A 19,331-nucleotide genomic window follows, 5' to 3' on the forward strand; every position below is an offset into this window, starting at 1 on the left:
TAAAAAGCAAATTGAAACAGTGCTATACAATTAGAAAACTAGTTACTATTTGTATTACAAATATTGTTCTCTATGTTTGCATCGAAAACTTTGACATTAATTAATTAACAAAACAGTTCTAAATATACAAAATTTATACTTTTACTACAAATTGTTAATACTAAACAAGGTTTTAGAATCTATTTTAACTATTTAAAAACGTTAAATATAATTTCAACAAAAAAAAAGTAAAAATTTCGAACAAAAGTTTAGGTTTTATATTATTAGAGGTGTTATGTTACTTAGATGTTTTATGCCAAATTCGTTGATTTGAACAATTTAAACATGGTATTTTGTACTTATGGTTAGAAATATTGAAGTACGTTTCCTGATAACAGAAGATATCAATACAAAAAATAAACGAAATTTGACTTTTTAACACACAATAAAAGTCAAAACTGATACTACTTTTATTTATAAAAATAAACACAACAAAAATCTGGTTATTTATCATAATAAAAAATTAAAACATATAAAAACTGACAAATTGTCGGTGTAATATAAATATTGTAAAAGTGTTTTCCAATTTCTCTTTATGTTTTCTAACATAAACTTGTTGCAAATATTGAATAACTTGTATTTGTATACTTAACAGTGTTGAAGTATTTAAAAATGTTTTAGTTTTAGCTTTGAAAAACATTTGTTTGGTTATATGGTATTGAAACGCAGTTTATTAAATATTCTAAGTGTTTTTAATATAAAAAAACTCAGAAATATTTGTTTAAACGTAATATGTTTGTAAGTAAAAATCAGTTAATTCAGTAGAAACAAATATAACTTTCTGTTTTTACTGATAATTTTTCAATTATTACATGTTTATATTTATATAATTGTAGTTTCCATACCGTAGTACTTAAATTTTAAGTTATATTGCACAGTTTTTTCACAGTATGTAAAACAAAGGATAAGAAATCTAAAATATTAATATTTTTATACAGAAAAGTATATACAATTGGTTATATAGTTTTTTTTCTAAATATTTTTTTATATACTGTATAATACGAAAGTAATTGTTTTTATAGTGACCAGTGAATAGCTTCTTTTAGTAAATTCTTCATCCTATAAGAGATTTCTTCACTCCTACTTAAAATCTTAAAATCGTTCAAACAGTATAAAATGTTTCAATTAAGTAAAGAAAACATATAGTATGTATATACACGCAATTTTGTAATTGTATAAAACGCATTGTTTAACTTGTTTTTCGACTTTATCAAAACAAATAGCTTTAGTGGTGCAATAGTGATAGGTTTTTTTTCAATAACCTTCATTAAAATAAAACTTCTTATCGGAATTGTTACCCTTACAGTATGTAAAATTAATGTATTTTACAAAAGTAGTTTAAGTCTATACAAACAATTTAATCAATATTCATCACCAGTTTTAGTAAAATTCGTAACAGTATATTTAAGTTTGGTTTAAAACATCCATAAAAAATCACGTTTTCATTAAATTTCCTTATTTTGGACAATTAGTATTGAAAAAAAATGACTGCAACTAATTTTAAAAACTAAATTTAGCAACAGTAAATTGCTAACAATAGATTTATATTGATATGTCAAAAATTTTCAAATGACAATTTATTTGAAAAGCGTTAATAAGACTATTTTAAAAGTTTTAGTAGTAGTTGTGTTTGCAACAACTTGTATAAGAAGGTGGTATTTTATGATAATTTAGATTACATGGAATATTAACTATCGTTTATTTATTTACATCTTAACTATTTTATTTGGGATTTTCAGTATTTAAGTCAGAAAGTTTTTTAAAGGCACTTAGTTATAAAGTGTTTATAATTGATCAATTTATAGGAGAAAATAAATGCAACAAGATTATACTGCAATTTCTTACATCTACTAAGCACTGGATACGATTAGTAATGATACACTTGGAATTTAGTGTTTAAACAATAAATGATTAAAAAAATTAAAAAAAGATTTAAAATCCAAAAAATATTTTTAATATTAATATTTTATTTTATAGTAACTATTATGTGTAGTGACTCGTGAGAAATTTTGTAAGCATGTGGTGTATGATAACCGAAAGGTTCTCTTTTTTATACCAGGTCCTTAGACCAAACGTTTTAAGCGTTTTTTTTATTCTTTAATAAACAAAATATATGTGAAAAATTATTCTTTAGTTTTATGTTTTTTAAGTAGATTAAAGTGTTTTAGAGTAATAATTAGTTATATAAAGTTACATAGCACCTTACTAATAATAGTATGTACTAAAGCTTAAATAACTCTGATCAAAAGCTGTGTAAAATAAAATTGACAATAATTTTTATATTTGATTGTCTTAAAAAAGTTTTATTTATAAACAAAAAAAAACTTAAGTTAGATTCATATTACTTTTAATTGAATTTTCTTTGATCCTAAAAATAGGTTTTTATAAAATTCTAAAGTATTCATATAATATAACCGTATAAGCATGTTTTTGAAAAAAAATATTTGATTGACATTTTTGTTTTATACTAAAAAACAAAAACTTTATTCGGAAAGTGTAGAAAATTGTACAGCAATGAAGTCAAAGTGTTTATTATAAAACTTATAAGTGGAAATGTTTTGTAGTTTTTAACTTATTATAAACAAACCTGCTAATTGATGTTATGAATAAGTGTAAAAAAATTAGTAAATTAGGGAAAGTTTGAAAATATTTTATTTACACTAGATCCTTAGACCAAACTTTTTGAGCGCTTTTATTGTCTTTCAATAAATTATATACTCTATAATATAACTTTAATTGTTTTTTTAATCAAATCTTTTTTTATTAATTTACTTATTAAATAATCAAGTTGATCAAAGAAAATTTCCTTTAACAAAAATTATTAAATTATTCGTAACGAAAAAGAAGTAATGCTTTCATTTATTTGATTGTTAACAACTAGCATATTGGATTGTTATTAGTACATAATAAGAATAAATGTTGGAAGTTTATATTTATTATTTTAACAGTAACATTTAATTGCGAATTAACGTTTGTTTTTTAAACAACTTTTTAATTAAACTTTTTTAAAACTTATATTATAAACATTTAAAACAAAAAATACAGTTAAAGTTATTTCAAAGAACTTTTAAACGAGCCTACTTCGGCACTCATAGAAATGCTGATGTTTCAAACGGGGCTAATACATATAAATATTTATTTTTCTTCCAAAAAAATGAGTAAAGTAATGAGAAAAAGCAAAGAAATTATTTAAAAAAAACTAAACTTTAGTTGTTCTCAAAATATTCCAAAATGTTCCTAAAATAAAAAGTTCATGTTTATAAAATGTTTTAACACCCATCGAATTTGAAAATATATAATTTTGTAACTAGTTTTATTATTAAAAAATATTTTAGTCAGGGTGACGGACAAAAAATATTTTTACAACTGTAAATCTGTGAAAAAAACCTAAAACTGATAGTACTGCTACATCGCCATTAGAAAAACAAAAAAGAAGCAGGAAAAACGCTGGTTTTCAGCCGTAAACAATGCCGTAAAATTTACTTATTACAACTACAGCGCCAGTTCAAGAAAATTTCAATAACAATATAAAGTTGCTGAAGCTAGTTGCTGATAAGGTTTGAGAAGAATAAAAACTGTTAACAAATAAGGGCGTAGTATCTACCGCAAACTATTTAGAAATAGTTAAATACTATCCTTAAGTTTTAAAACTTAAGACACCCAAATAAAATAGTCTTTTACAGTCCTGTTTAAATAGCTGAGAAGTTTTCGAAAAAGCGTAAAATGGAAAGAACTGCTATCGAAGTAGTGTCGTCATGACTCATGGAATTTATACGCAACGGCTAATAAAGTTTTTAAATTATAGATGTTATGAAGAGGCGCGAGTTTGCTAGAAAGTTTTGGAAAATATGAAGTTTGTAAAAGGAAGCTTCACACAGAAAAACAACAAGAAAACGTAAATTCTACAAATATGAAGGTCTTAGTTTGAAGAGATTATGATAAATAGTCATCATTAAAAAGTAGGTAGTCAAAACATACTCAATAATAAGGAATATTTAAAATTGTTTAGTAATAAAAAACTCTTTTAGAATAAAACTTTAATACAAAATTTAATTTTCAAAAAGAATAAAAGTTGATAAATATATTTAAAATTATTCTGTATGAATTACAAATTTTTTTTAACTTTATTTTTTTTGGAACATTAAAAAATAAATAGAAAATGTTTTGTTGTGAATTTTTAAAAAGCAAGTAAAATTTGGTTGTAGTTGGCGCTAAAAGATTAAACTTTTACATTACTTTTATCAATCAACTGTAAGTAATATAATCGAGCTAATGAAATTAATTAATAATTTTTTCTAAAGCTAGAATTAACTAAGAGGAACTTTTATATCTTATTGTTTAAGAGCGTTTTGCTACATTAAAAATCACTATATTAATCAGCTTAATCAACTGATATTTGACAAAAAATTAGTTTGGCCAAAAAAATAGTTTGGCTGTCACAAACTTAGCTTACTTCAATAAAAAATAATGTAAAATAATAATAGGCATACTCTATTTACAAAAAAATATTTAATTTTTTTAGCTTTTGTTAATTGTCAGGATTAAGCAAAGTAAGGCCAAAGAGTTTATTTTCGATAAACTAAAAATTACAGCCATTGAACATTTGAATTTTATCAAATAATGAAGTTTTTAAGTTTGCACTAAAGATTATCGGGTTTAGAACAAAAGAAAATACAAAAGGTCTTACATATAGTTTACAAGAATTTAAAAGTTTTTAGTGGATATTTTAGGTATGTTATGAAACGGAATAGATAAAACTACAACTGTGACCTACTTTTTTTTTTGATTTTTAAGTTTAACCTGCGACTACATAGTGCCTGTCAACCTCTAAAAATTAGCAATTAACTTAAGCAATAAGAGTGAAAAATTCTAAATTACTTTTTAATAAAGATATTAATGTTTTTTAATTAGTAAAATATTTTTACGAGTTTGTATTACAAGTTTTCAAATTTGTTTATGCGTGTTTTTGTAGGATCTTCTACTTCATCTTTAATATTTTTTAACGAAGTTAAAAATTTTTTAGTAGTCAGGCAGGTTGTGGATTTGTCATTGCAACGATAATAAATAAATAAAATAGCAAGTTAAACCATTAAACAAACACACTCTATGAAAGTAATAAATTTTTGTCATCTTTTGTTAGCATGTACATCATTTAACTTGATTCCGCTGTACAAAAAACGGAAACGGGTCACTTGTGTACGAGCGTCACTTTTGCACGAGGGGACACTTTTGCACGGTGTCAATTTTGCACAAGCGTCATTTTATCATGAGGAGACACTTTTGCACGTCGTCATTTTTACACGGCGGGTCACTTTTGCACGAGGGCACACTTTTGCACGGCGTCAATTTTGCACGAAGATACACTTTTGCATGCAGGGTTATTTTTGCATGGCGTCAATTTTGCACGGTGACATTTTTACACGTCAAAGCTGTTGCATGACGTTATATTTGCAAGGCGACACTTTTGCAAAGCGTGATTTTGCACAGCGTTATATTTTCACGTATATACTTATGAACTGCAAACTTTTTTTTTTGATCAGTCAGATTTGAACGGAACTTCACTTTTGCATGCTTCTAATTTTTATTATCAGAAATAAAAATTTAATTAAAGTATTTTTTTTCGTCAACTTCAATAATATTTGCTTTTAAACGCAAGTAGTTTTGAATGATTAAAATGTGTAGCTTTTTTATGAAATTTTAATGTAAAGTTTTTATGAATTTATTCTTTTAAGAACTTATTTTACAAACTAATAACATACATTTAGTTTACTTGGAATACACATTTTCTAATATTAAATAAAAACAATTGTGAATACTTAAGTTGAAAAAAATTATCTGAACTTAGTTAATTTTTAAAAAGAAAGATAAACTTTAATTATTAAGGCTATAAAACACGAATCTTGAGTATAATTTTTTACTTTTATTATTTTGATGTTAAAATTAGCATAATATAGTTGTTCATCAAATATTTTTAACTTATTTTAATTTTAAAAAATTTTCAAACTAAAAAAAATGATTTAGTAAATTTATAAAGTGTAAAGGTAATTAAGATTTTACTTTGTGTTTATTTTTTTGAAACTTTTTTAACTTAGCGTGAGAATAAAAAGAGCAATATAATAGTGCATTTTTCATGATTTAAACTTGAACTATTTCATTACTATAATGTTGCATGATCATAATAAGCTAATGAGCGAGTAACATTTGGAAGTTTGAACTTATGTTCAAATAAAATATACCATATTAGTCTTCAACCGCTGTAATATTTCAATAATAAGACTTAGCAGATTTTTTTATCGATCAGTTGAAACATAGAACAAACTTTTAAATGAATTGTTTTCTTTCAAAAGATTTAAAGAATTTCGATTAAAGTTACAAAACCTTTATCTACATTATATTAGTGTTAATAAAATTAATAAAACAATTTTTATGAACCGTTGAAATAGTTTTAAGATTTAGCTTAGTTTATAGTTCAATTTTATTAGCACTACCTTTCTTCTTTTAAGAATGAGTCATTTTTCAATGTATTCATCTTGCCAGTTTATTGTTATTGTCCTAGGAGCATTAGGTTTTTTTTTTTTTTTTGTTGGTCAATGCATTTAAATACTTGATATTTATCGTCCTACATCAAAGCGTAAATAAGTATAAGTTTGTATTAAAAATTTTGCTTTTTATGTCAACCTATAAATTTTATGAATTTATTATTTCAAGAATTTATTTTACAAACTGAGTTTGGTCAAAGACCTCGTCAGTGCTTAAATAAATTTTATTCAATATATGTGAATTATTAATATAAACTTTATCATTTTATACCACATTATTTATATATCAATTTGTATCAATTTGTTTTCATAAGTTTTACATCAAATTATGTTTTTATCTTTGTTTTAATAAATAAACTACTTGTGTTATCTTTAGTTTTCTTTATGTGTCTTTCAGTATAAGTAGTCTAGGTCTATCATATGGACAATAAACTTGTAACCGTATAGTAAAATATATAAAAAGGCATAGTTGTTGATTAGTATATTAAAGTTCAAAATAGACTAAAACAATTTACTTACACTTAAAGTATTTTTTTATCCTAGTTTAAACAAATTATATTTTTTGTCCCTGGTATAAATCTTTTATAAATAAATTTATATTATCTTTTCGTTATTTTGCTTTTAACATTAACATTTACTATTTAAGGTTTTAAATCTTTAACTTTTTGCTTTTAATATAAGTATTTTATAAGAATTTTAGTTTTCAGTTTCTTTTAATGTTACAGATTTGGTTCTAGCTGAATAATTTTTATCAGAATGCAAAATTGATGTTCTGTGCGAAAAAGTCATTGTGCAAAAATGTCGCTGTGTAAAAATTTCATTGTATAAATGTGACGTTGTGCAAAAGTATCGTTGTGCTACAATGCTGCCGTAAAAATTGTCATCGTGAAAAAATGTCACCGTGCAAAGGTGACGCCGAGCAAAAATGACCCTGTGTGCAAAAGTTTCCCCTGTGTAAAAGTGACCCTCCTTGCAAAAGTGACGCCGTGCAAAAGTGTCCTTTCGTGCAAAAGTGACTCTCCGTGCAAAAGTGACGGCGTTCAAAAGTGTCCCAACGTGCTAAAGTGACGCTCGTTCAAAAGAGTCGCCGTGCAAAAGTGTCCCCTCGTGCAAAAGTGACACTCGTGCGAAAGTGACATTCAACTACATAAAACATTGAACTTTTTACAGTGTAGTACATCTGAGTTTTCAAATTTATAAAATAACAATAAGATAATACATGATTCAAATCAAAATGAGTTAAGAAAAAAACATTTTATAAAACAGCTTATATATTTTATCTAAGCTTTAACATTTTGGTGTTTTTATTTATTTATTAATTTAAAGTTTTTCTCAGTTGAACGTATTTATATCTATTTTAACATAAAGTAGATAAGTTCCACTGAATAATATAAGAAAACATAAAACTACCTAAATTGATACTATATTAAAATGTAAATTTACAATTATATTTTTAGGGCTTTTAATGACTAAAAACAATACTTAGTTGATTATTTCAGAATATATATCTTATAGATAAATTTTATAAGTTAACTTTTACTGATTTTCAGTGAATCAAATTATAACAGTCTATAAAAAATTTACTCAACCATTAAAGAATACATTTGAATAATTTTTGTTAGCCCTATGCAACCTGCGTAAAGATATTAGAAAAAAATCAACCATATATAATCTCTTTAAGTGTTTTGATTTTTTTTATTTAAAAATTTTCCAAAGCTTTACTATTCGATATTAATATGATATTCTTAAGATTGTCAATGTTTTGGTTGATTTTAGAATATTTTATGATTTTTTAATATACTTATTAAAGTTTGTATTTACTTAATCCATAATATGAAAATAAAGCTGTTAATTAAATATTAAAATGATTGTTTTAATTTTATGCTTAAAAATACCTAAATTATATCATTGTTAAAACTATATGAATATCATTTTCGTTATTATTTCAAGCTTTTTATTTATAAATTTTACAGTTCATACATATTTAGACCAGTCTATTTAGACTACTATTAAAAGAAAACTATTAAACTTTATGAATGTAGCAGATTGAACTTTAAAAATTTTTACCATCCTGACATTAAAGTCTATAATTTTAAAAAATTTTTATACTTGATAAAAAAATAGTACTTTTTTTTCACCTCTACAATTTAATTTTATGTACTAAAAGCCAATCTAAAACTTTTAAGTTCTGAATTAAGGTAGACATTGAAAAATGTTTTCCTTGAACTTAACATATAATAATATATCATATGCAAAAGTAAAATATTATACACCAGTACTTCTAGAAAAAGTTTTTATAATTGTTCCAAAGATTAAAAGTGCTTAGACTGAAGATTTAGGCAAACTTTAGATTACAGAGTTTCCCCACATTCAAACTCAGACTAGTTTTTTTATTTCTTTTAATATCTGTTAATTTTTAAATTTAGTTTTTACTTAAAAATTTTGTTATCGTTTTAGTTATTGTTGTAGTTTTGTTATATTAACATTTTTTATTATACGAAATTTGCGTTCATTTACTTTTATATACCATATTTTTGTAACACAATAAAGACTTATGCTAACTTACTTAACCCTGACTTTTTGTCTGAACGATTGGTAACCCTATAGATATTTTTTACAGGTCGGTGTCACTTTTACACGAGAGGACAATTTTCAACGAGGTGAAACTTTTTCATTAAGAGACAATTTTCTATGAAAGGGGACTTTCGCATGGCGTCACTTTTACACGGCGACTCTTTTGCAAAAGCGTCACTTTCAACCGAATACACTTTTGCACAACTTGAAAAAAATATTTAATTTTTTTTATTAACTTTTAATTTTCTTTGTTATCACTATTACCCTTAACCTTCGAACGTTAAATTCTGTATTATATTTTTTTGTTAATTATAGTTTTATTTTTATTAACTATTTTTATTTTCCTTTAATTTTTGTTTAATAAGTTCTATTAAGTATAAACTGTTTATTCTATCACTGCTACTCTTAGCCCTTACCCTCGTTGGGTAGATTTTTTTTTATTCTTTTGTTTTTTTATCAGTTTATTGTATTTCATTTTTCTTATTTTATTCTTTTTTTTATTTCTGTAATTTTTGCTTTCCTCTTCTTTATTTTCACTATCACTGTTACCACTAACTCCCTTCGGTCAGTAATTTTTTTTTTATTTATTTTTATTATTCAATCCTTTTACATTTCTTTGTGGTATTTTTTTTTAATATATTTTTTTTATTTTTGTGAAAAATAACCCCTCGTGCGAAAGTGACGCCGAGCAAAAGTAACGCTCGTGCTAAAGTGATCGGATTAATGGTGATTAAAATTTTTAACAGTAAATGTAGTTACTTGATGTAAGTAACAACTGAGATAATATTTAAGTGAAATTTACGTCAAAAAGTTAATAGAAAAGAATGAATACACAGAAGATATTAAAATCTATAAGAACATTTTAGTGAAGTATATCCATTAAATATAATCTTTAACTAAGTAAATTTATACAAGAACAAGCCATAAATAAAAATATAATTTATTTTTAATCAACTAAACTATAAGAAATGGGTTTTGGCTCAAAACTATAAAATTTATTACTTATGTTAAACTGTGAAGTTTTAAACGTAATACGAGCCACAAAAAATCTATGTTTTATAGAAAACACATTAATATAAAATTATAAATTAAATAGAAAACGTGTTATTTTTATTTCTTAGATTCATATTTATTTTCTTGTACAAAAACAATTGTAAAATGCCTTGCAATAAGAAATAGTTATTTATTTTAACTTTTGAAGAATTCAATTTTTTTAATCTAATAACAAATAACGTAAAACTGGTACGTAAATTAGTAAGGCGTAAGGAAATCGAAAAACATCAAACAAAAAGTATTAAAGTTTTAAGTAGCTAATAACTAAAAGTTATCATTAAATATATGTTACACTTGAAAGTAGTAACTCGCAATTTCCAACTTTAATATTATTAGACAACTCTACAAGTAATTGTTTTTTGTAAGTTAGTTTTCTTAGTACAGGGGTAATCTTACCAATGAATAACAAATAAGGTCATCAGTAGCTTCACATAATTCTTCTGTCCATTTATCTTTATCCGTATCATAACAAAATACTATTTTAGTCAAATATTGAAAAACAAATATTTTATTTTCAACAAAAACAGGTTTCACAACAGGACAGAAAAATCCCGGTGATTGAATTTCGATAAATCTGTTGCTAATTTTATCATAAACTTCACAATTTGTGGTAGTAGAAGCCCCGCCAAATACAAATAATTTACTTTTAATAACAACTAAACTATGCTCATTTCTTTCATGATTCATTCTTGGCATTGGTGTCCAAGTATCAGCAAATACATCATACAATTCTACTGTGTTTAAACGATTAGAATTTTGGCTTGTACCTCCGGACACTACGATATTTCCATTAAAAACTGCAGAAGCTGTGTTTAATTTTGATTCGTTCATTCTTGCAACTTCTTCAAAATCATACTTTTCTGTATTGAATGCGTAACAAAAGTTGATTGGGTTATTTTTAACAAGACCCCCAACAACATACACCTTACTCATAAAATTACAGACACTAAATAATTCACACTCATCATACAAATCACATACATAACTCCACGTATTGCTAACAGGTGAATACTTTTCAACTGTGTTTACAAATTTGTAATCAATGTTAAAGCCACCAAACAAGTAAATTTCTCCCTTGACATAAACTGCTTCAAAATTATATCTTTCTGTTGTTAAAGGATCATAATTTTTGACTTTTGCTAAATTAATTACATCAAGTTCTTTCACATCTCTGACAGCCTCTTTGCTGTAAACAGTTTTACCTCCACAAATAAGAATTTTAAACATTGATTGATCACAGTGTCTATTATTTGTATGAGAAATAGTCTTATCTTGACACAATCTAGTATTCAACATTTCATGAAACATTTTAACACAATCATCATTCATAGATATAGCCGAAATATTATCTTTGAGGTGTCTTACAGCTGCTTCTGATAGCAAATTAAGCCGAACTTTCAACAACAATTCTCTTGCAAACTTGCTACGTTCTTCTACGTTGTAGTTCAACCATTTAATTACTACATTATAAACTTCAACTTCAGAATCAATTTCTAAATAAGAACTCCCAAGTATCTTAGAGATTGAACTAACATTCAACTCATTAAAGCTTTTAGTTTCAACTACTATAGCAAAACAACGTTCTATGTATTTAAAAGCTGCATTGTAGGAATATGACATGTTGAAAGCTTTTGTCAGCTGGTAAAATAATACTACATTTTCAACTTGTAGCTTTTTTTCAATCTTTTCTTTAAGTTCACATGACAAGTTTTCTTTCAAGGAATGTTTGTTTGACTTAAGTGCGTAAATAAGGTTCCAATGTTCTCGTTTCATTTTATCTGAATTATAAAAAATAAAGAGTAGTTACATTAGCAGTTTTTAGTTTTTGTTTCCTTAGTATTTATTTATAGTATTTATAAACTATATTTGTATTAAAATTATTTTTGCTACAATAAAAGCAAATGACTGTTTAAAGACAATTAGAGGCCTGCATATAGCTAACAGCTACTATGTGTGTTTTATATATAAAGAATATAATTAATGACAGAAAAGACGATAATGGAAAAAATCATAAACACAGCGACAAACAAAAACAACATTCATTATTCTATAAAAGTATTTTAAAGGTCAATTTATATATAAAATAAACAGTTTTTAGCTGTTTTAGTTGATAAGTAAAAATATGGAGAAATTTTGAATTTTTTAGTTAGTTTTACTAACATAAGCATGTAATAGACTACTAAATAGTGAACTTTTTTCTTTAAGTTACTAAACTTTAACTTACTAGTTTTTTTCGAATCATTAAAGACTTCAAAGATTTTTTTCTGAAAAACCAATTCAGAATTTTTTTTGCAACAGCTTAGAAACTCCCCAAGCTTACAACCTTCAGAGCTTCTTAAAATTTCTTTGGTTTTTCGATATTTACGTTTCTTTACATCAGTTTCACATAGACTCTTTTCTGCTGACATGATTTATTTTTCCTATTTTTAATAATAAAATGCTTATCTGTAAGAAAATAGAAAAGTTATAACATGATGTATTATATTTAAGTTTGTAAATCTTAAAGATATTTTTAATTAGTTGGCTTAGAAATAGAGCATTAATAAGTTTAAAAGGTTTATTTAAAAAAAATTAAGAACTTTAACATTGTTATTTAATACTAAACTTTTAAAGTAATATTACTTATGAATTATTTTAAGACAGTTTATAACAAAATAACCAATAAAAGTTTTTGTTAATCATTTAATTTAGATTTTGTTTATGAAACAAAAACTGTACAGAAACAAATTAAAAAAAGAATTATTTTAGTGTGTTTACACAATTAAGTTGTTATCTTAAAATACTTTTGAAATCAGTATACTAATATATTAAATTAAAACTTTTTTTTGATAAGTTCTAACTTTTTGATTTTAAATTACTTAACTAAGTCATACTTTTCACCTAGAAGTTAATTTTTGTAAAATAATTTCTTTTGAATAATCTTTTTGAGTATATTAGGAATTAGTTAAATATTTATACAATTTACTTCAAAGTTACTGTATATTATAATTTTGATTCCCCCTGAAGTTATTTATGGTTTTTTTGATTCAATATATGTCAAGCATTTATTATCAAACTAAAAAACATAACTAATACTGAAGTCATACAGTGACTTTAAATATACAATTATCCGTAATTTACTTACCTATACATCTAAAGTAAGTTATCTGTACTAATTGAACCTTATAATTACTAAAAAATAGGTAACATATACCTTTTCCTAAAATTGGATCATAAACTTTTTGTTGATAACTAAGTACGCTAAAAGCTGTTAGCTTAATATCAAATGTAGACATAATAAGCTGTTTTTAAAAATTATAAACTATTTAATATTGAAAGTTTAGTGTTGTTTAATATATTCACATATTAAAAATAATCTAAAAATAAAATATGAGATTATATAAGAAGAAAATGTGACAATAAATATGCATAAATTTATGTAATTATAATAGAAATGTTTAATGAGTATTTTTAATTTATTTAAGGCTGAATCATTATCAATTTTTAAACTTTAACAGTTAAGACTAAAACAAACATTAATACTTGCTAAGCAAGATTGAAACTTCTTAAATAAAGCCAATTGTTTTTTACTAATACTTTAAAGCTCAAATACTGGTCTATTTGAAATGTTATTATCAAGGGTTTTCTTACAAAATCTGGTTCAAAGTTGATAATAATAATCTAAATTCATTGTTTTTAGAATTCATTTGTCAACAAAAAGGTTATTTACATTTGGTAAATAATATCACCTATTAGGAAAAGTATATTTAATAACTTCATTATTAGTTTGTCAGTCTAAAATTACAATTTGAAATTAAACATAATAAGGTCTGCCTGTAGGTACACTCGACTTATTGGTATTACATATCATAATTAAATCCTACCTTTATTTAACTACTATCTTACAAATACTAGGTTCAAATTGAGACTATTTTGTGTAAATCAGTAAAGACAGTTTCACTATTGTATTTCTGTATAAAGAACTACCAAAAACTATTTTAAAAACTATAATTAGTAATATAAGCTATTTTAATAAGCCAAATGTAAACAAATAAAACTTAAGATCAATTTAAGTTTAAGTGAACATCACTTTTTAAACTATTACTAATAAGACAATTATGAATTTATTTAAAACCTTTAAAACAACTAAATAGTCTTTAATAATACTTCTTATATTTGAACAAATAACATGGTTGCTACTGATCAAGCTGAGAAAAATTTCCTGACTTTTTACCAACTTTTTCCTGACTTTTCTAAATCAGTTTTACTTATATAAATTGTTCACTTAGTTTAATAAAGTACTACCCAAACTATTGAATATAAAATCCCTAATTTAAAAATCAATTTAAAAAGGTTATACTTAAGTAACTATAAAAAATGTATCTAATTACTTTAGAAACTTAGTTACTTTACAAAAAATACAAATATTAAGTAAACTTAATCTTAGCAAATACCTCTCTTATAACTTAATTTATAAATTTAAACAGCTTTTAAAAAATTATAAGACGTAATGTATACACATTAACTTATTACATAAAATACTAAACTAGCTGCTTAGTTATAAAGAACTCAATTATTTAAACAAAAACATTTTGATTCTAAAATTATGCTAGATAAACTTTTGTGTATACATAACAGTTTCACTATGGAAGTGTCCTTGCTACAGATAATCAATACTAAAAAGCTTACAAAATCTACTTGTTTAAGTAGTGTACTTGTTCAATATGGTAATAGAAAATTTTTGCAGTTTTATAAAGGATATTTTACTAATTTGTACTAGGTGAAGGCAATGGAAATAAAATTATATATTTTTGTAAATTTCTAGGAAAACTTTGGAATTTTTTTGTGACTTTAAAGGAATTTAAGTTAATTTTTACCATTTCTAGGCTTGGAAAACAAAGAAGTTTGTAAATTTAAACTGAAAAAATCTGACTTTTTTTTAAATTTTATCAAATTTCCTGACTTTTCCTAACTTTTTTTTAAAATCCCCCTTTTTTCCTGACTTTTCCTGACTTTGGTCATTTTTTTAAATTTTTCCTGACTTTTCCTGATTTCCTGACTTTTCCTGACCGAGTGGCAACCCTGAAATAAATTAAGCTTCAAAAGTTGCATGCATTTTTACTTAAAAGAAGTTCTAAACTTCAGTCTCTAGGTCTTGTAAAATAACTCCATCTTATAATGATGTTGGCCTTGCCTGAGATCATTGCGTTCTGGTTGACTGATTTTGCGACACTTAGCATAAAATATAAAGCTTTTATAAACTCAAAGTATTCATAAAACAAATTTAATATTATACTTAGTAGATCACTAGTAAGTTTAAAAAAATTATAACTAGTTTTCAGAGTCTCAAATATTGTTTATTACTTTTTATAAAAAGAAATATAATTTATTATCAGAATTTTTAAATAACAAAATAACTCTAACAAAGTAGTATAACTGATTTAAGTATAAAATACTTACTTTAATAACAAAGATAACTTGTTCAGTCATATAGAAACATTACTTAAGTGTCATGCCTTACTAATTCCTATATAAAACTTTAAAATTAACTGTCTTAGAATTTAGAAAATATTTGTCCTAAGCTAAGTCATATCCAGATTCAATATTAATAAGATTCATATTAATCACAGTATGGTTTATACATTTCAAGATGTCAAATTTTTAGTGGCGGGTCAAGTACATATTTGTACAATTTTCTGTAATTGTTTGGACTTCCCCTATACTACTGATGGTTCCTTAAATTGTAACAGCCATTTACTAAATAATTGTTATGTAGAGTCCTCTGTGCTGTGGCCTTTTAAACTGCTAATTATGAAAGGTTTCCACTCGTTTATTCAAATATTTTTCCAGGTTTTTCAAATTTTTATCAGCTTTTTGAAAGTACACACTTTTGGGTCTATTTATAATTTAAATTCAAGTTTAAGGTAAGAAACTGTGTAAAATAGTATGGAAAATTGAAAAACACTGTAAAGCTGATTTAAATATGTTTTTAATTCAAAAAAAATATTGATGACGACATAAACTATTTTAATTTTATTACAGATTTATAAAGTCAAATCGGAAATTTACTACTGAACATTTGAAAATCGTTGAAATTCAGTTTGTTTTTAAGGTATTTGTCAAAAATTCAAGGTTTTCCAGTATTTTTTTTCAAAATTTGCCAAACTCTAAGTTTTTTTGTATAAACTGTTAAATTCCAGGTTTTCCTAGGATTCCAGGTAAAGTGGCTACCCAGAATTTAAGCTTTGCCACAAGTCATGGGCATATATATGTATATGAATTATAATTCAGAATTTAACATTACAGGGTCAGCATGTAAGTACACTTGATTTATTAGTACTACTAATCATAATTAAATTCTACCTTAATTTAACTACTGTCTTAAAAATACTAGCTTCTAATTGAGACTACTTTTTGTAAATCAGATAAGACAGTTTTACCAATGTATTTTATACAAAAAGAACTACAAAACCTTAGTTAAAAAACTTTTATTCAAAATAGTAATTTTCACATTACTAATGTGAAAAAACATATATATATTGAAAAACTCTAAAACAATTATATATTGTTTGATTAATATTTTTTATATTTGAACTATAAACATGCACCGAAAATTTTGCATGTACTATTCATTGAAATAAGTTTTAAATTTCAGTCTCTAGGGCAGGGGTCGGCAAACTGCGGCCCGCGGGCCAAATGCGGCCCGCGAAGGGCAAATCTGCGGCCCGCGAACACGTTATTTTTTAGACTGGAATGCGGCCCGCGAATGAAAATTTTGCGGCCCGCGAGCATGTAAATGTGGCCCGCTGAGCGAAAATATATTTTAAGTTAAATTTCTTTGATTAATTTAGTTTTAAGTGCCTGTATAACATTTTAAAAAAATTAAAAGAGTTTACTAAACTAGCTTAAAAATGTAAAAAAGATAGGTTAGCATTCCACTAGGTTTTTTTTCTCAATTTCATTATAACTTTTTTCATAAAACAGCAAATTATTTTATGAAAATAAAGTGTAAAAAGTGCTTTGAATTAGTTAGATAGTTATACAACACCTATTTAGTAAATGAACCAAATGTAAATGTTTTCCGTTTTGTACAAAAGTAATGCACAGTAATTTACTAAAATGTATTTCTAAACTGTTTAGTTTTTTACACGCTTTTTATATCTAAGTTTCTATTACAGATGTTTTATTACTAAATGTAATATGTTAGTGTGCTCAAAAACATTTAAAATAATATTATGATAATAAATACGGTTAAGTTATTTTTTATTTTGACACCTTTGATTTTTTAGAAGGTTTCTTTGCATTTTAAATTAATTCCTATGCAACCAATTAATAAAGATGCTCATATTTTAAACCATTTATTTTTTATTACAAAACATGATAAATATTAATTAAAGCACAATTTTCTAACGTTATTGTTTCTACGTGTAATATCTAAATGTGTAAAGACGAACCTAAAACAATATATATGACATAATTTAAAGAAGTTTTTGTTGGGTATACTTTTTTATTTTTTAAACTATGTTTTTTAGCAAAGTATATTAGTTTTTGTGCGTTACATTCTAATATAAACGGTTGCTGTTTTTTGGAGTTACCTATCTAATATAAACTAGATTGAGAAATTGTAATTTTTAAGTTTGTACAGTTTTAGTCATAATAGTTCAAATTCGACCAAAAAAAAAAATTTGTCACACACTCAGACTATGACTGTGTGAAGAATTCAAATCTCAGGCCAATTTAGTCATTTTTCATTTTTTGGCTTAAATTGCTTTTTGTATGCTAAAATATTAAGCTAGTTTTTGTCACTCAGACTGACTTTTTTGCTTTAAAGAGTGGTAAATTAAATTTATGATATATGTTTTGTTCAATGCACAGTGTTAGTTTGAGTTAAAGTATAATTCAAATTTTAAGTCTTGCAGCTGATATAATTTAAGTTATTATTTATAATAACTGTATACATGTAAGTGTAAACGATTAGTGTTTCGAAAAAATCACGGAAAAGCTTGGAATTCGACAATTTAAACTTATAAAATCTGAAAAAGCCTTGAGTATGAGAATTATTGAAAAATCCTGGAATTTTAAACAATTATTAAATGATAAGTAATGAAATTTCGATTTGACACAAAAATCTACCATATAGATATTTTTTATTAAAATACACATTTAAAGTATCTTAACAGTACCTTTTAAATTGTACTATTTAAGACAGTTTTATTTACCTTTAACTTAATTATATACTAAAAGAAAAGCAAAAAGTTATACTTCTATAAACTTTATATTGGTGCACTAAACCTTTGCTTTTAAAATGTCTTTACCTTTTGTTTTGCTTTGTATTGGAACTAAACCTAGAAATTTTTCAAAAATGTCAAAATTAGGAAAACCACCTGTAATAAAAATTCTAGAATGAGCAATATCTGTTGTATCAGTTCTCTCATCTTAAAAGATTGATTTTGTTAAAGAAGTCCTAACTTGGGTTATGCGGCTTAATAATCTTCAGACATTTCCTAAACACGACTTCTTGTTGGTATTGAAGAAATAAACAAAAATATTTAATTAACGCCAACACAACTTATTTAAATAAGTTTTCAACTCTAAACGGTATCTTTTTTTAGTAATTACTTTTCCTACTTTATAACTTACGTCAACAGTTTTTTTTTTTTTTTTTGATCAGTTTGTAGTTACTGAAAAAAATAATTTGCGTTGTTGAAGCTGACTTAAGCGATTTTTACTTTGTTTCTCGCAATAACTCCAAAATAACGTATTGTAGTTCTTTTAGCTCGTCTTATAACTCACATTTGCTCTTTTTAAATGCAGTATTTTTATAGCAGATGAAGTATTGCTATAATGCTCAATAAAAAATAGGTTTTTCTAATTCATTAATAGCTTAATAAATTTATATGCATTTGTTAAAAATGTTTAAAATCTTAGTTGTTCATTCAAGCTGAATTATAATATATTTTTTAATTTCATAATTAATTCACTGTTAATAATCATCGATATTTCTTTATTTTGTGAACTTTATTGTAAACATGGTTGCCAAACATTCAGGATAGTTTAAAAATTTTAAAAACTCAGACTAGGTTAAAGCTGTTTAAGAAATTTTTATAAAGTTCAGGTGTATCTGAAACTTTTATTTCAAACACCTTT

General features: G+C 24.7%; 1 protein-coding gene across 1 annotated transcript; it reads right to left on the bottom strand.

Annotated features, from left to right (window-relative positions):
• Positions 1–9,418: 9,418 nt before the first annotated feature.
• Positions 9,419–11,978, bottom strand: LOC145841976 (kelch-like protein 11). Its single transcript, XM_082949301.1, has 2 exons — positions 10,731–11,978; positions 9,419–9,439 (listed from the first exon to the last, which is right to left on the bottom strand). Exons 1-2 carry the CDS (start codon positions 11,976–11,978, stop codon positions 9,419–9,421), a joined length of 1,269 nt encoding a protein of 422 aa, XP_082805427.1.
• Between the last annotated feature and the right edge of the window lie 7,353 nt (positions 11,979–19,331).

This window comes from Thalia democratica, chromosome 1 (genome assembly GCF_965202585.1).
Source record: "Thalia democratica chromosome 1, ktThaDemo2.hap1.1, whole genome shotgun sequence".
Classification (NCBI taxonomy): domain Eukaryota; kingdom Metazoa; phylum Chordata; class Thaliacea; order Salpida; family Salpidae; genus Thalia; species Thalia democratica.